The 17,582-nt window shown below is 43.2% G+C and overlaps 1 protein-coding gene across 3 annotated transcripts; it reads left to right on the top strand.

Moving 5' to 3' along the window:
* The first annotated feature begins 6,105 nt into the window (after nucleotides 1-6,105).
* On the top strand, nucleotides 6,106-15,430 carry LOC120050954 (acyl-coenzyme A thioesterase 9, mitochondrial-like). 3 transcript variants are annotated; one of them, XR_005477215.1, is made up of 17 exons: nucleotides 6,106-6,257; nucleotides 7,240-7,334; nucleotides 7,524-7,550; nucleotides 8,723-8,768; nucleotides 8,926-9,096; nucleotides 9,172-9,209; nucleotides 9,283-9,366; nucleotides 9,526-9,629; nucleotides 9,744-9,817; nucleotides 10,096-10,163; nucleotides 10,244-10,355; nucleotides 13,018-13,108; nucleotides 13,202-13,287; nucleotides 13,831-13,918; nucleotides 14,001-14,151; nucleotides 14,258-14,395; nucleotides 14,529-15,430. XR_005477215.1 is itself a non-coding variant. In XM_038997497.1 (16 exons), the coding sequence occupies exons 1-16, from the start codon at nucleotides 6,244-6,246 to the stop codon at nucleotides 14,314-14,316; spliced, it is 1,308 nt and encodes a 435-aa protein (XP_038853425.1). In that variant the 5' UTR covers nucleotides 6,106-6,243; the 3' UTR covers nucleotides 14,317-15,430. The 3 variants fall into 3 exon arrangements, 2 of the variants coding, with proteins under 2 accessions (XP_038853425.1, XP_038853426.1); XM_038997497.1 differs by having other exon boundaries at nucleotides 14,258-15,430; XM_038997498.1 differs by lacking the exon at nucleotides 7,524-7,550 and having other exon boundaries at nucleotides 14,258-15,430.
* Nucleotides 15,431-17,582: the final 2,152 nt, after the last annotated feature.

The following is a 17,582-nucleotide window of genomic DNA, read 5'->3' as shown; positions in this document are numbered from 1 at the left end:
ACTTCTTCCATTTAAAAATTATGGAAGCCATTGTGTTCTTGGGGACCTTCAGCAGACATTTTTTGGTACCCTTCCCCAGATCTGTGCCTCGACACAATCCTCTCTCAGAGCTCTACAGACAATTCCTTCGACCTCATGTCTTGGTTTTTGCTTTGACATGCACTGTCAACGGGGACCTTATATAGACAGGTGTGTGGCTTTCCAAATCATGTCCAATCAATTGAATTTACCACAGGTGGACTCCAATCAAGTTGTAGAAACATCTCAAGGATGATCAATGGAAACAGGATGCACCTGACCTCAATTCAAGTCTCATTGCAAAGGGTCTCGAATACTTATGTAAATAAGGTATCTGTTTTTTATTTGTAATAAATTAGCAAAAATGTCTAAACTTGTTTTCACTTTGTAATTATGGAGTATTGTGTGTGGATTTATGAGGATTTTTAAAAATTTAATCAATTTTAGAATAAGGCTGTAATAAGGGGTCTGAATACATTCAAAATGCACTGTATATATTACCATGAGTATTCCTGCTACCAGTCACTTTTCAGACCCTGTTTACGTGTATATCCACCTATCAGGGCAAAACTGACACTCTTACACACACACACACACACACACACACACACACACACACACACACACACACACACACACACACACACACACACACACACACACACACACACACACACACTGCTGCCATACTGTTTCCTATTACTAATTTTCTATTTATTTATTTTATTTAACTAGGCAAGTCAGTTAAGAACAAATTCTTATTTACAATTATGGCCTACCAAAAGACAAAAAAGCCTCCTGCGGTGACGGGTCCCCTTGATAAAAAATAAATACAATATAAATATAGGACAAAACACACATCACAACAAGAGAGACAACAGGACACTACATAAAGAGAGACCTAAGATACAACATAGCAAGACAGCAACACATGACAACACAGCATGGTAGCAACACAACATAACAACAACATGGTAGCAACACAACATGGTAGCAGCACAAAACATGGTATACATGGGCTCAGACAACAGCACGTACAGGGCAAGAAGGTAGAGACAACAATACATCACACAAAGCAGCCACAACTGTCAGTAAGTGCCCATGATTGAGTCTTTGAATGAAGAGATTGAGATAAAACTGTCTAGTTTGAGTGTTTGTTGCAACTCGTTCCAGTCGCTAGCTGCAGCAAACTGAAAAGAGGAGCGACTCAGGGATGTGTGTGCTTTGGTTACCTTTAACAGAATGTGACTGGCAGAACGGGTGTTGTATGTGGAGGATGAGGGCTGCAGTAGATATCTCAGATAGGGGAGGAGTGAGGCCTAAGAAGGTTTTATAAATAAGCATCAACCAGTGAGTCTTGCGACGGGTATACAGAGATGACCCGTTTACAGAGGAGTATAGAGTGCCGTGATGTGTCCTAAAAGGAGCATTGGTGGCAAATCTGATTGCCGAATGGTAAAGAACATCTAGCCGCTCCAGAGCACCCTTACCTGCCGATCTATAAATGATGTCTCCGTAATTTAGCATGGGTGGGATGGTCATCTGAATCAGGGTTAGTTTGGCACCTGGGGTGAAAGAGGAGCGATTACGATAGAGGAAACCAAATCTAGATTTAACTTTAGCCTGCAGCTTTGATATGTGCTGACAGAAGGACAGTGTACCATCTAGCCATACTTCCAAGTACTTGTATGAGGTGACTACCTCAAGCTCTAAACCCTCATAGGTAGTAATCAAACCTGTGGGAGGAGGGGCATGCTTCTTACCAAACCAAATTACCTTTGTTTTGGAGGTGTTCAGAGCAAGGTTAAGGGTAGAGAAAGCTTGCTGGACACTAAGAGAGCTTTGTTGTAGATTGTTTAACACAAAATCCGGGGAGGGGCCAGCTGAGTATAAGACTGTATCATCTGCATATAAATGGATGAGAGAGCTTCCTACTGCCTGAGCTATGTTGTTGATGTAAATTGAGGAGAGCGTGGGGCCTAGGATCGAGCCTTGGGGTACTCCCTTGGTGACAGGCAATGGTTGAGACAGAAGATTTTCTGACATTATACACTGCACTCTTTGAGAGAGGTAGTTAGCAAACCAAGCCAAAGACCCCTCAGAGACACCAATACGTATCAAAAGCTTTGGTCAAGTCAATAAAAATAGCAGCACAATATTGCTTAGAATCAAGGGCAATGGTGACATCATTGAGGACCTTTAAGGTTGCATTGACACATCCATAAAATGAGCGGAAACCAGATTGCATACCCGAGAGAATACTATGGACATCAAGAAAGCCAGTCAGTCGATTATTGACAAGTTTTTCCCAACACTTTTGATAAACAGGGCAAAATAGAAATAGGCCTATAACAGTTAGGATCAGCTTGATCTCCCCTTTAAATAAAGGACGAACAATGGCGGCCTTCCAAGCAATGGGAACCTTCCCAGAAAGGAGAGATATGTTAAAATGTTCAGAGATAGGCTTGGCGATGATAGGGGCAGCAACCTTAAAGAAGAAAGGGTCAAAATCATCTGACCCAGATGTTTTTTTGGGGTCAAGTTTAAGGAGCTCCTTTAGCACCTTGGACTCAGTGATTGCCTGCGGGGAGAAACTTTGTAGCGGGGCAAGAGAAAAAGAGGGCGAAGCACCAGGGACAGTTGCATTAGAAGTTGTGGGAGATTAGGAAATGTTGGACGGCAAGGAGGCATGGCTGAGTCAAATAGGAATCCTGACTTAATGAAGTGGTGGTTAAGAGCTCAGCCATGTGCTTCTTGCCAGTAACAACCACATCATCAACATTAAGGGACATGGGCAGCTGTGAGGAGGGTTTATTCTCCAGGTCTTTAACCGTTTTCCAGAACTTCAAGGGGTTAGACCCACAGAGAGAGAACTGCTCCATAAAGTAACTAACTTTGGCCTTTCGGGTAGCCTGAGTGCACTTATTTCTCATTTGCCTGAACGAAAGCCAGTCAGCCTGAGTATGCGTGTGCCGAGCCTTTCGCCAAATGCAATTCTTGAGGTGGAGTAACTCTGCAAGATCACGGTCGAACCAGGGGGCTGAACCTGTTTTTAATTCTCATTTTCTTTATGGGGGCGTGTTTGTTAAAAATACCACTGAAAATATCAAAAAAGAAGGTCCAAGCGTCTTCGACAGAGGGGATCAAGCTGATTCTAGACCATTTTACAGAGGCCTGTTCATGAAGGAAGGCTTGCTCATTAAAGTTTTTTTAGCAAGCGTCTATGACAAATCAGGACAGGTTGTTTCACTGAGCAGCCATTACGAACACAGGCTGTAAAACAGTGATCAGTAAGGTCATTACAGAAAACACCAGACTGATACCTGTCATGATTATTTGTGAGGATAACATTGAGGAGAGTAGCCTTTTCTGGGTGTTTGGAGTCGTACCTTGTGGGATTTGTAATAATCTGAGAAATATTTAGAGAGTCTCATTACTTTAGGACTTGGTCAGGTGGTTTAGCATGTCCCAGTTTAGGTCACCAAGCAGGACAAATTCAGACTTAGTGTAAGGGGCCAGGAGCGAGCTTAGGGCAGGTAGGGTACAGGCCGGTGCTGACGGTGGACGATAGCACCCAGCAACAGTCAACAAAGAGTTGTAGAATAATAGTGAAGACATCAAAACTATGAAATAACACATATGGAATCAGGTAGTAACCAAAAAGTGTTAAACAAATAAAAAGATATTTATATTTGAGATTCTTCAAAGTAGCCACCCTTTGCCTTGATGACAGCTTTGCACACTCTTGGCATTTTCTCAACCAGCTTCACCTGGAATGCTTTTCCAACAGTCTTGAAGGACTTCCCACATATGCTGAGCACTTTTTGGCTGCTTTTCCTTCACTCTGCGGTCCAACTCATCCCAAACCATATCAATTGGGTTGAGGTCGGGTGATTGTGTAGGCCAGGTCATCTGATGCAGCACTCCATCACTCTACTTCTTGGTCAAATAGCCCTTACACTGCCTGGAAGTGTTTTCGGTAATTTTCCTATTGAAAAACCAATGACAGTCCCACTAAGCGCAAACCAGATGGGATGGCGTATCGCTGCAGAATGCTGTGGTAGCCATGCTGGTTAAGTGTGCTTTGAATTCGAAAAAAATTACAGACAGTGTCACCAGCAAAGCACCCCCACAACATCACACCTCCTCCTCCATGCTTCACGGTGGGAACCACACATTCGGAGATCATCTGTTCATCTACTCTGCGTCTCACAAAGACACCGCGGTTGGAACCAAAAATCTCACATTTGGGCTCATCAGACCAAAGGACAAATTTCCACGAGTCTAATGTCCATTGCTCATGTTTCTTGGCCCAAGCAAGTCTCTTCTTATTATTGTTGTCCTTTAGTAGTGGTTTCTTTGCAGCAATTTGACCATGAAGGCCTGATTCATGCAGTCTCTTCTGAACAGCTGATGTTGAGATGTGTCTGTTACTTCAACTCTGTGAAGCATTTATTTGGGCTGCAATTTCTGTGTCTGGTAACTCTAATGAACTGATCCTCTGCAGCAGAGGTAACTCTGGGGCTTCCTTTCCTGTGGTGGTCCTCATGAGAGCCAGTTTCATCATAGCACTTTATGTTTTTTGCGACTGCACTTGAAGAAACTTTCAAAGCTCTTGAAATGTTCCGGATTGACTGACCTTCATGTCTTAAAGTAATGATGGAGTGTTGTTTCTCTTTGCTTATTTGAGCTGTTCTTGCCATAATATCGACATATTTTTTTTTAAAATGCAGTTTTAGGCCATGTGGCAGAAAGTGACAAGGGTGCTAGAGACAGGGGTGGGGGCTAGTGGGCAGGAGGGATGTAGTGATGTTTGTATGATGTAGTCATTTGTATGTTTTGTATTGTTTATAAAATACATATTCGAAACATACAGTACCAGTCAAAAGTTTGGACACACGTACTCAAAGAAAAACGTTAAAAGTTATTGAAATTTTCCGGATTGACTAACCTTCATGTCTTAAAGTAATGATGGACTGGTGTTTCTCTTTGCTTATTTGAGCTGTTCTTTTCATAATATGGACTTGGTCTTTTACCAAATAGGGCTATCTTCTGTATACCACCCCTACCTTGTCTCAAAATAACTGATTGGCTCAAACGCATTAAGAAGTAAAGAAATTCCACAAATTAAATTTTAGCAAGCACACCTGTCAATTGAAATGCATTCCAGGTGACTACCTCATGGAGCTGGTTTAGAGAATTCCAAGAGTGTGCAAAGCTGTCATCAAGGCAAAGGGTGGCTACTTTGAAGAATCTCAAAAATAAAATATTTTGATTTGTTTAACACTTTTTTGGTTACTACATGATTCCATATGTGTTATTTCATAGTTTTGATGTCTTCACTATTATTCTACAATGTAGAAAATAGTAAAAATAAAGAAAAACCCTTGAATGAGTAGGTTTGTCAAAACTTTTGACTGGTACTGTAGATGCTGACTGCTAGCCTATAGCAACGCCCCAAAATAATAGGCTTTAGATGAATCAGGTGGACCTTCAGCCACCATACTTCAATAACACTTGACATGAGATCTATCTCTAAGCATTACTGGGATATGGTTCTGAATAAATATAGCAACACTTTCCCCATAAGCATTCCTGTCTCTTCTATAAGCTCCCGAGTGGAGCAGCGGTCTCAGTGCTAGAGGCGTCACTACAGACACCCTGGTTCGAATCCAGGCTGTATCACAACGGGCCGTGATTGGGGGTCCTATGTGGCGGCGCACAATTGGCCCAGCGTCCGGGTTTGGCCGGTGTAGGCGTCATTATGAATAAGATTTTGTTTTTATCTGACTTGCCTAGTTGAATAAAGATTCAATATAGATGTTATATCCTTTTATTGCTACTGTTCTATATTGAATGGAATTATCTAAGTGAGTCTCAATGATGGCTAATATGTGAATGTTATCTAATGTTATATAACCTAGAAATGCCTCATGAGCTTTAAATTCAACTTGTGGTACCCCATCACAATCCACGAATTTGAGATTGCTTATAAACCGTGCATTATATTCCCCAAATAATTGCGCACTTATTTATAACATTACGGTATGTACCGGCAGGCTAAATGTCCACAAGGAAGTACACTTTCCAGTGCTGCCACTTGTCCCTGCGTCACTCTTTTCCAAATTTGCTTCATCTGTCCTCTCTTTTCAGAGTTGTATTTTGGTATTTAGCTAGCTAACTTCTCAAGCGTCTTTAAATAGAAAATAAACGATACACACGGACATGTTGTTGCCGAGGTATGGGGTGGAGAAGAGTTAAACCAGTCGATTTGACAGAAAAGCTAACTATGGTATTTTGTGTAGTAACGTTAGCTAGCTAAGGCTATTGACCGACGTTGGTTTATAGCTAAGCAAGCAGTGATTTTAGTTTGCGGCCTACCTTTACCAGTCGCAGTATGTCAAGCACATCTTTGGGTTCTGCTTTCCGTGTTTAAAAATGTGCCATTTTCTTTTAGGTTAATAAGAGCCAAACAGACGATTTGACAGAACATTTAGCTAGTTAGCCTGGCTACGTAGCTAACGTTAGCTACCTACTGGTTCTATTTCAATCAAGTCCTAACCTAAATATATTGTTATATACATTGCTGAGGCGCTTTTTCAACCTAGTTCTGGGTGAGCCAGCTCACGTGTTTAACAGAAGGCGTGTGTTTTACTGTCATAAATATATGAGAGGCTTCGTTCCACCCTCTCTGGCTAAATAATTAGCGATATAAAGGGGGATACCTAGTCAATTGTCCAACTGAATGTTTAACTGAAATGTTTCTTCCGCATTTAACCCAACCCCTCTGAATCCCCTCTGAATAATTGACATCCATGTCTTCGGCGCCCGGGAACAGTGGGTTAACTGCCTTGCTCAGACTGACAGATTTTTACCTTGTCAGCTCGGTTAAGTTACTGGCCTAACGCTCTAACCACTAGGCTACTATAGACTGTTAAGTCTGTCTCGTTACTAGCTACGACTGTAACCTAACGTTACTGTAAAATTATGGTTGTTGACGGCAACACCAAGAGTATTGAGATGCACCCTCTGTCTGACTGACCAGATATCCCATTGAGCAGCTGTATCAGTGGGTTATGTGCCAGGGACTTGATAGACATCTGGGATTCCCATACACGTCTATTAATCGGTTTACGGGACAGGGCTGTTGTAATTGGAACTCTGAGTTAGAATGTTATGGGCTTGTTGTGTTGATATTTCAGTGTTCATTCCATTCCACAGGTTCCGTTTTCTAAGATTGGTGGCATCTCTGACAACGAGGGCGTTCTCCCGGGGCCCTGTGTCTCTGCAGGGGAAGGCCCCGGACATGTCTGAGGGTAAGGCCATACCCACCTTACTGACTGACTGATTATGTGTTTGATATATTGGTTGGTTGATTGATTAGCTGACTCGCTCAGTGTTATGAACCTAATGTGAACTGCTTGTGAGGTATGATGGCAAGACATTGAGTCTCCATCCAGTCTCTTTTTGTGACCTCTGACCCCTGACTTGTCTTGTTTCCACAGGGAATGCTCACTTGCTAGTGTCAAATGGTGTGTTGGTAAACAAACCTGAATCCTAACTGTATAAAGCACTTTCTTAATTCAGTTTTAATTCAACATAAATGTGCCTGCATGTAGCTTAGCTAACTGTCTCTCAAACACACTGTCTTGCGCACAAACTCTCACACACCGTCAATCTCTCTTGTGATATCCAGCTTCCTGTTGTCACTTTCTGTTGTTAAATCCAGCAGCCTTCTGTGGTCTGTGTTGAGCTGACCTGGTTCTACGGGCTTGTTACCCTCTTCCATTTTCTACAGACTGAACTGTGAAGGCATCCCTGGCCTGTGGCAGTGGCTAGCTCTTCTTATAGATGCTGCAACCCTTCTGTAGTATATGTTAGTAGACAGACCTTTAATGTTCTCTATACAAACTTGCATTATGTACTGTATCTACACTACTGTATGTTCCTCAGAGATGGACCCATGTTTTTAGGTGGCTTCTGTCTTGGTGATTTTAGGGCTATACCTCTCTCCCTCTCTCAAGTGTCTTGTTTCATATCGGTGCATATCGTCTTAACATTATGACAACACAGCAACTCCAGTCAGGTGGGCCACAAACTAATGGGCAAATCTCAAATTACACTGTATTAACTTGTCAGTACATTACTGATTTCTCCCCATTGCGCGCACACACCCTCAGGCTGCAGTGCAGAGCCACTGTGGTTCCATGTGCCAGCTGGAACAACAGTAGAACTGATGTAGAGTATCCCATCCAGACCTCTCCACTCTCTGGAGCTTGCTGCTGTCATTCTGTCTGAGATCATATGTTTCCTGTTGTATTTTGTTTGATTAGGATTCATTTTATTTTAGTGTCATACACCTATTGGTGCCCAGCCCACATTGGCTAAGACAGTATTATTTCTTGAAGTAATATGTGCAAAAAACCACAATTACATTTCGCAATTTACCATTTTGTCACAGTATGTAAACACATTTCTCCTTTTCCCCCAGGCTTTAAAAATAAATTGAGCAATATTAAATACCGTAGCGCTGCTCTAAACTCTTCCGCCACAGCGCACTCAACCAAGCCCTCTCATCAAATACGCCTTGTCTGCAAAAGAATTCAAGCCTGTGCTCGTCATTTAACCAGAATGTTCTGTTCTGAGCTCAGTATAAGTACACACAAACATTGAGAGCTGATCAACTGTGTGGATTGTTTTTCAGTGCGCAACCGGCTGAGGGAGATTGTGGGAGCGTCCACTAACTGGAGGTACAATAACAGAACCAGTATACCTATTTTGTATTGAGATATTGATACCACGACAAGGAGGACCTGTGTTGACTGTTAGATATGTTCATGACTTTGTTAAACTCACAGCTCATTCCTGATGAATCTCTCTTTCCCTATCTCTCCTCCCATCCTGTAGGGACCACCAGCAGGCGTTAGCTGACCGTTTGTCGTTGTCCAATCAGCTGGCTGGTTCTCAAGATGAGCTTCCTGTCCGCAGGATGAAGGACAGCTACATAGAGGTCCACCTTCCCCTGGGCACAGACCCTACCCTTAGAGAGAAATACCTTAACTACCACAAAGGTGTCAGGTAACACATGCTCACAAATACATGCTCACACACACACACCCTTTCCCCCCTCTCAGTCCGGTTTCTCTATTCCAGGTTTGGCCGTATCCTGGAGGATCTGGACAGCCTAGCAGGTATGACATCATCACCTCAACCACAGTGCACACTGGTACATGTTATTATAGTGTTATTTCTCTTTCTCCTCAGTGTTGATCTGTTACTCTCACACCCATAACAAGGCACTTCAGAGATCTCCTCTGTCCATCGTCACTGCCCTGGTGGACAAGATAGGTATGACACCCAACAGTGCTGATACAACACCAGGATGTATTGCGTAGACCAATGTTTCTCAAGTCTAATCTTGGGACACTTTTCCCAGTATCATTGAATAGTTTGTTGCTGTTGCATTCTGGTAGGTGTGGCTTACTTTCCCTGTATGTGATGTCACAGACATGAGGAAACAAGTCATCCACCCTGACTGTGACATCAAGTTCACTGGTCATGTGACCTGGGTGGGGAAGACCTCCATCGAAGCCAAGATGCACATGTCTCAGGTACACACACACACACACACACACACACACACACACACACACACACACACACACACACACACACACACACACTAATGTCCACATTGGTGATGTTATGTCTCTGTGTATGTATAGTACCATGATGGGGCCTACACTCCAGTTCTGGATGCTACGTTTGTTATGGTGGCCAGAGACCCTGAGAACAAGAGGTACACAACAACTATCCATCGTCACCCCAACCATCCATCCGTCACTCCAGCCATCCATCCATCTATAGTATCCATCCATTATTAACTGTCTATTACTCTGTTTCTCTCTGTCTTTCTCTCTCTGTCTTTCTCTGTCTGTGTCTCTGTTTCTCCGTCTCTTTCTATCTGTTTCTCTCTCTCTGTTTATCTATCTGTCTGTTTCTCTCTCTCTGTCTCTCTGTTTGTCTCTGTCTCTCTGTTTGTCTCTGTCTCTCTGTTTGTCTCTGTTTGTCTCTCAGGGCAGCGTTTGTTAACCCTCTGAAACCAGAGGGGCCTGAGGAGGAGGAACTGTTTCAACAGGGAGAGAGTAAGCACATGCTTTTATATATATATATATACTACTGTGTTTGTTTCTAATATTTACTGTGGGTGTGTGTGTCCCTCCAGTCAATAAGACGCGTCGTATAGAGCTGAGTACAGCGTCTCTACTGAAGGTGGCCCCTACTGCTGAGGAGAGGAAGATCGTACACAGCCTGTTCCTCAACACCCTGGACACCAAGTATGACACACAAATACACACACACACACGTCAGTAAAATGATGACGTGAACAATTAGCAACTTAACTTCCATAAAGTATTTTTAAATCACAATTATAATTTTTAGGACAAACATCACCATAAAGGACTTATTAGGAGTCATATCCTGTCGTATCAAAGTGTTGTCACATTGTTGTTCCCTGTAAAATGAGAGAAGTTCACTGAAGGTGTCAATCTTAATTGACTATTCATAATGTTGAGACGATATGAAACAAGACACTTGAGAGAAGTGCACTACTTGAACGAACACAATTATTTATCTCTTGATGCACCATCTTGTTTTCAAGAGTGTCACAAAAAATTAAGTGTGTGTATGTATGTATGTATATATATATACACAGTACCAGTCAAGTTTGGACACACCTACTCATTCCTGCATTCTTCTTTATTTTTACTATTTTCTACATTGTAGAATAATAGTGAAGACATCAAAACTATGAAATAACACATATGGAATCAGGTAGTAACCAAAAAGTGTTAAACAAATAAAAAGATATTTATATTTGAGATTCTTCAAAGTAGCCACCCTTTGCCTTGATGACAGCTTTGTACACTCTTGGCATTTTCTCAACCAGCTTCACCTGGAATGCTTTTCCAACAGTCATGAAGGAGTTCTTACATATGCTGAGCACTTGTTGCCTGCTTTTCCTTCACTCTGCGGTCCAACTCATCCCAAAACATCTCAATTGGGTTGAGGTCGGGTGTTTGTGGAGGCCAGGTCATTTTATACAGTAACTCTGAGTCTTCCTTTCCTGTGGCGGTCCTCATGAGAGCCAGTTTCATCATAGCGATGGATGGTTTTTGCGACTGCACTTGAAGAAACTTTAAAAGTTCTTGAAAGCAAAGAGAAACGACAGTCATTACTTTCAGACATGAAGGTCAGTCAATCCGGAAAATTTCAAGAACTTTTAAAGTTTCTTCAAGTGCATTCGCAAAAACGATCAAGCGCAATGATGAAACTGGCTCTCATGAGGTCCGCCACAGGAAAGGAAGACCGACAATCTACAAGAGCAAACTCTACCTCACTGAAACATAAGCTGTTAAAATATTCTGCTTTTTTTAGCTTCACTGTCCAAATATGAATGTGTCGTGTCTTTGCTATCATTAAATTGAAGACTTATAGTTTATATCAAAGATTCCTGTAATTAGGGATTACGCGATCAACTGATTAATAACGTAACTAACTAACTTTGAATTCGGGGGCACCCAGGAAAGTAGTCTGATTACAAAGTTATAATATCCCAATATAACCTTTCAGATATTTTCATATCTGATCAATAGTCTTCTGATTAATGATTTATTTATTTTTACCTCACGTTAGTCTCATTCCAAACGTCGTAAATTGTTGGTTATCTGCACGAACCCAGTCTTCACTGAGTCATCCATACATCAATTGTCTTAAATCCTTTATTTATTACTAACTAAGTAATTCACAGAAATGCATAAACAAACAAACAAACTTAAAATGGTTACATGAAATGATGGGAGAAATATGCCCTAGTGGGCTGAACCGGCATGGCGGCTTGTTAGACAAAGGGAAAATTGGGGGTCGACCAAGAAGTCACTACAGAGTTCATAATTATAACAATTGACATGCTAATCCTTTACACATGAACGCTCACTCATTCGGGAACAATTGCAATCAATATATATATATATTTACGCTCAGTGTGTCGTCTTGATCGCTGGAAAAAAGTAAGTTTTTGTTGGAGAGTTTGGTCCGTCTTTCTGTCTTGGTTATTGTGGATAGTTCAGAGTGACATTCGTTATAGAATGGATGTTTCAGCGGTTGTCGTTCTTCGCGTTCAATGATACCGAATTCCTAGCTGCAGACTAGTAGTCAATATCAAAGACTTGTTCTTATTCGTCTAAGAGTTTAACCACGTGGTATGGTTAACAGATTCAGCAATGGTACTCAACCTTCGTTCTCCTCCTAATGGAGAAAAAACATGGTCTGCTGATAATTTCTCAGAGTTGGGTTTTTATTCGGATTGCAGAGAGGGGCTGTCCCAGGATGTCTGACCCAACTGGCTCAGGGGCGGGTCCTCAGATTTAGTTCAAATCAAAAGGGATTTGTATTTTTCTTCATTAAACAGTCCAAAATCATATTACACAATTATACAAACAGTATCATACTCACTCATTCCTTTTATACAACAATCAGATGTAAACCTCATATCTGAGGTTATTATATAAACAGCGGTATGGTAATGTAGCCACACAGTCTCCCATGAGTTTCCCACGTGGTGACAAACGGACATGTTAATAGCTGGAATCTTCACCGATCTTTTATACTTTTTCCGGAACATGAAATCTGTTCGTACCTCAAGCTCTGTGAGGTGGAAGAAATTTCCTTTGTCCTGAAAGTTTACCCTCTCTCTAATACTGTTTGGCCATGAGGAGATTCTCAGGAATTTACGACGTCTCTCTGTGACCACAGCATGGGTTGAAGGAGGAAAGGGGGAGGCAGGGAGTGGCAGGGAGAGGGGAATGGGCTTTATGTACCTAAACAGGCAACGTCATGACAAATGTTACCTCTTAATTATGACAAATAATTAATTATGACACATATAATCCAGGAAAAACTTTTTGTGAGTGATGGTGTGTGTGTGTTGTCTGGTAGGACAGTGAGTTTCCGTAGCAGAGTTCTGCCTCCTAACTCCGTATGGATGGAGGACGCCAAAGTCAAAGGATTGGAGATCTGCCATCCACAGGTTAGAGAGAGGAGAGGGAGGGAGGGAGGGAGGGAGCGAGATTTACAACCTGAAACATTTCTAATTTGTGCTGACTAAGATGTGTGTTTTCAGGAGAGGAATATCTTTAACAGGATCTTTGGAGGGTTTCTGATGAGGAAAGCTTACGAGCTGGGTTGGGCTAACGCATGCGCCTACGGGTGAGTGAGCAAGTCTGTTCCCAGCAAACCAAGAACATTCTCAGTTAGTGTGATGTTGTGACATGAAACATTTACCATAAACACACCTCAGAAATGATGTCTGGATTTAATGAAATTGGTTGTGAGAAAATATTATAGGAATGTCCTATTAATGTTGATGGTTATGTTATTCAAAACTCCCATAACAACAAGCAAGGAGCGTTCCCACAAGACTCATAAAGTTATAGTGTGATGTTATGACATACATAATTGCTCCCAGGTGGCTCAAATGGTAGAGTATGGCACTTGCAACGCCAAGTTCGATTCCCACGGGGGAACAGTACAAATTAAAATGTATGCACTCACTACTGTAAGTCACTCTGGATAAGAGCGTCTGCTAAGTGACTAAAATGTAAATGTTCATTTATCCAATAACATTCACAGAACCAATTTTGATTTGCTAGATTGTGTGTGTTTATGTTAGAGAAGATATACATTTGTCCCGGTGCACCATATACACCTGTGCATCCTCATTGTGTGTGTGTATTCCCTCCCTACCTCCAGGGGGTGTCGGCCTAACCTGGTTGCCGTGGACGATATCCTCTTCCAGAAGCCTGTAGAGATTGGCTCCCTATTACTGCTCTCATCACAGGTGTGTGTGTGTGCATATGCGTTGGTGGTGTGTTTGATCTGCTCCAGTTTCAGTGTTGACACGTCCTTCTCTGTGTCTCCAGGTGTGTTACACAGAGGGGAACTACATCCAGGTCAGAGTTCATACAGAGGTCCTTGACCCCCTGACCCGGCATCACAACACCACTAACGTCTTCCACTTCACCTTCGTCACAGACAAAGACGTCCCCAACATAGTACCGCAGAGCTACGGAGGTACTCTTACTGGAACGTTTGTGCCAACACAAAGAGATTAAAGTTAACGTCTATTGATTCCACACAGTCTAACATTGGTCTCATGTGTGTCTGTCTGTCTCTATAGAGTCCATGTTGTACCTGGATGGGAAGAGACACTTTAACCAGACCCTGGAGTCTCAGTGAGACAAGATGAACCCTGACCCAACACAACAACTGCCTGCCAAAGCCCTAGTGTCCAGCCACCCCAACCGCCATCCTTACTGTACGCTGTGTGTGTGTGTCTGTGTGTGTGTGGTTGTGTGTGTGTGTCTATTTGCATGAACAATATGTCTTAATTTGTTTCTCACTATGTACTATATACACTTATTGACAGTTTATTACGTACACCCATCTAGTACCGGGTCGGACCCCCCTTTGCCTCCAGAACAGCCTGAATTCTTCGGGGAATGGAAACGTTGCTCAATTGGTATCAAGGGACCTAACGTGTGCCAGGAAAACATTCCACACACCATTACACTTCGCGACCAGCCTGTACTGTTGACACCAGGCAGGATGGGTCCATGGAATCATGCTGCTCACGCCAAATTCTGATTCTGCCATCAGCATGGTTCGTCGGACCAGGCAATGTTTTTCCACTCCTCAATTGTCCAGTGTTGGTGATCTTGTGCCCACTGGAGCCGCTTCTTCTTGTTTTTAGCTGATAGGAGTGGAACCCGGTGTGGTCGTCTGCTGCAGTAGCCCATCTGTGACAAGGACCGCCAAGTTGTGTGTTCCGAGATACTGTTCTGCAGAACAGCATGTTGTACTGCGCCGTTATTTTCCTTTTTGTGGGCCGCTTGTTAGATTCTTGCCATTCTCCTTTGACCTCAACGAGGTGTTTTCGCCCACAGGACTGCCGCTGACTGGATGTGTTTTTGTTTGTCGCACCGTTCTCAGGAAACCCTGGACACTGTCGTGCATGAAAAGCCCAGGAGGCCGGCCGTTTCTGAGATACTGGAACCGGAGCGCCTGGCACCGACAATTATACCACACTCAAAGTTGCTTAGGTCACTCGTTTTGCCCATTCTAACGTTCAATCGAACAGTAGCGGGATGTCTGTTTGCCTGCTTTTATATAGCAAGCCACACACGATACAAACGCTTACTTCAAAAAGCGCTCCTTAAGCCACCCCACAGTGGGCAGAGCTCAGCATGTTGCACAGGGACACGGTTATTATAAAAAAGGAATATGATAAGACTCACTTTATGGGTCCGCTGTGGTTCTGTGTAGCCTAGTTATACTAATATACACTGCTCAAAAAAATAAAGGGAACACTTAAACAACACAATGTCACTCCAAGTCAATCACACTTCTGTGAAATCAAACTGTCCACTTAGGAAGCAACACTGATTGACAATACATTTCACATGCTGTTGTGCAAATGGAATAGACAAAAGGTGGAAATTATAGGCAATTAGCAAGACACCCCCAATAAAGGAGTGGTTCTGCAGGTGGTGACCACAGACCACTTCTCAGTTCCTATGCTTCCTGGCTGATGTTTTGGTCACTTTTGAATGCTGGCGGTGCTTTCACTCTAATGGTAGCATGAGACGGAGTCTACAACCCACACAAGTGGCTCAGGTAGTGCAGCTCATCCAGGATGGCACATCAATGCGAGCTGTGGCAAGAAGGTTTGCTGTGTCTGTCAGCGTAGTGTCCAGAGCATGGAGGCGCTACCAGGAGACAGGCCAGTACATCAGGAGACGTGGAGGAGGCCGTAGGAGGGCAACAACCCAGCAGCAGGACCGCTACCTCCGCCTTTGTGCAAGGAGGAGCACTGCCAGAGCCCTGCAAAATGACCTCCAGCAGGCCACAAATGTGCATGTGTCAGCATATGGTCACACAAGGGGTCTGAGGATCTCATCTCGGTACCTAATGGCAGTCAGGCTACCTCTGGCGAGCACATGGAGGGCTGTGCGGCCCCACAAAGAAATGCCACCCCACACCATGACTGACCCACCGCCAACCGGTCATGCTGGAGGATGTTGCAGGCAGCAGAACGTTCTCCACGGCGTCTCCAGACCCTGTCACGTCTGTCACATGTGCTCATGTGCTCAGTGTGAACCTGCTTTCATCTGTAGAGAGCACAGGGCGCCAATGGCGAATTTGCCAATCTTGGTGTTCTCTGGAAAATGCCAAAAGTCCTGCACGGTGTTGGGCTGTAAGCACAACCCCCACCTGTGGACGTCGGGCCCTCATACCACCCTCATGGAGTCTGTTTCTGACCGTTTGAGCAGACACATGCACATTTGTGGCCTGCTGGAGGTCATTTTGCAGGGCTCTGGCAGTGCTCCTCCTTGCACAAAGGCGGAGGTAGCGGTCCTGCTGCTGGGTTGTTGCCCTCCTACGGCCTCCTCCACGTCTCCAGATGTACTGGCCTGTCTCCTGGTAGCGCCTCCATGCTCTGGACACTACGCTGACAGACACAGCAAACCTTCTTGCCACAGCTCGCATTGATGTGCCATCCTGGATGAGCTGCACTACCTGAGCCACTTGTGTGGGTTGTAGACTCCGTCTCATGCTACCACTAGAGTGAGAGCACCGCCAGCATTCAAAAGTGACCAAAACATCAGCCAGGAAGCATAGGAACTGAGAAGTGGTCTGTGGTCACCACCCGCAGAATCACTCCTTTATTGGGGGTGTCTTGCTAATTGCCTATAATTTCCACCTTTTGTCTATTCCATTTGCACAACAGCATGTGAAATTTATTGTCAATCAGTGTTGCTTCCTAAGTGGACAGTTTGATTTCACAGAAGTGTGATTGACTTGGAGTTACATTGTGTTGTTTAAGTGTTCCCTTTATTTTTTTGAGCAGTATTTGAGACCAGTGTATTGCAGTTAATTTCGTCTTTAACATTAAGTAAAATATATTTGAGTAGTGAACAGGAAAACAACGAGTCCCAGACAGTTCGCAATAGAACATACCAGGGGGGGGCATTGTTTACTGCCTAAATTATTGGGATCATCTAGTTACCATCTGCGTTTGTAATACATTATAAATACAGATACAGTTTAATTAAATGATGTTTTCTTTGAAAAGATGAGCCTGGTTGAGAATAGAACATTCCGTTTTCTGCCTGAGTGTCACGCTGTTTGGCCCAATTTGCTCTACTATTTTTACTGCCAATGATTTTAAAATAAATCATGGATGTCCATGTTTGCTGATGATTCAACCATATACGTACGCATCTGCAACCATAGCTAATGAAGTCACTGAAACCCTTAAAGAGTTGCAGTCTGTTTTGGAATGGGTGGACAGTAATAAACTGGTCCTGAACATCTCTAAAACTAAGAGCTTTGTATTTGTTACAAATCATTCCATAAGCCCTAGACCTCAGATGAATCTGGTAATGAATGGTGTGGCTGTTGAACAAGTTGAGGAGACTAAATTACTTGGTGTTACCATAGAT

Source organism: Salvelinus namaycush, chromosome 7, assembly GCF_016432855.1.
Source record: "Salvelinus namaycush isolate Seneca chromosome 7, SaNama_1.0, whole genome shotgun sequence".
Lineage (NCBI taxonomy): Eukaryota > Metazoa > Chordata > Actinopteri > Salmoniformes > Salmonidae > Salvelinus > Salvelinus namaycush.
The sequence above is the reverse complement of the archived record's forward strand: the minus strand, read 5'-3'. Positions and strand labels throughout refer to the sequence as shown.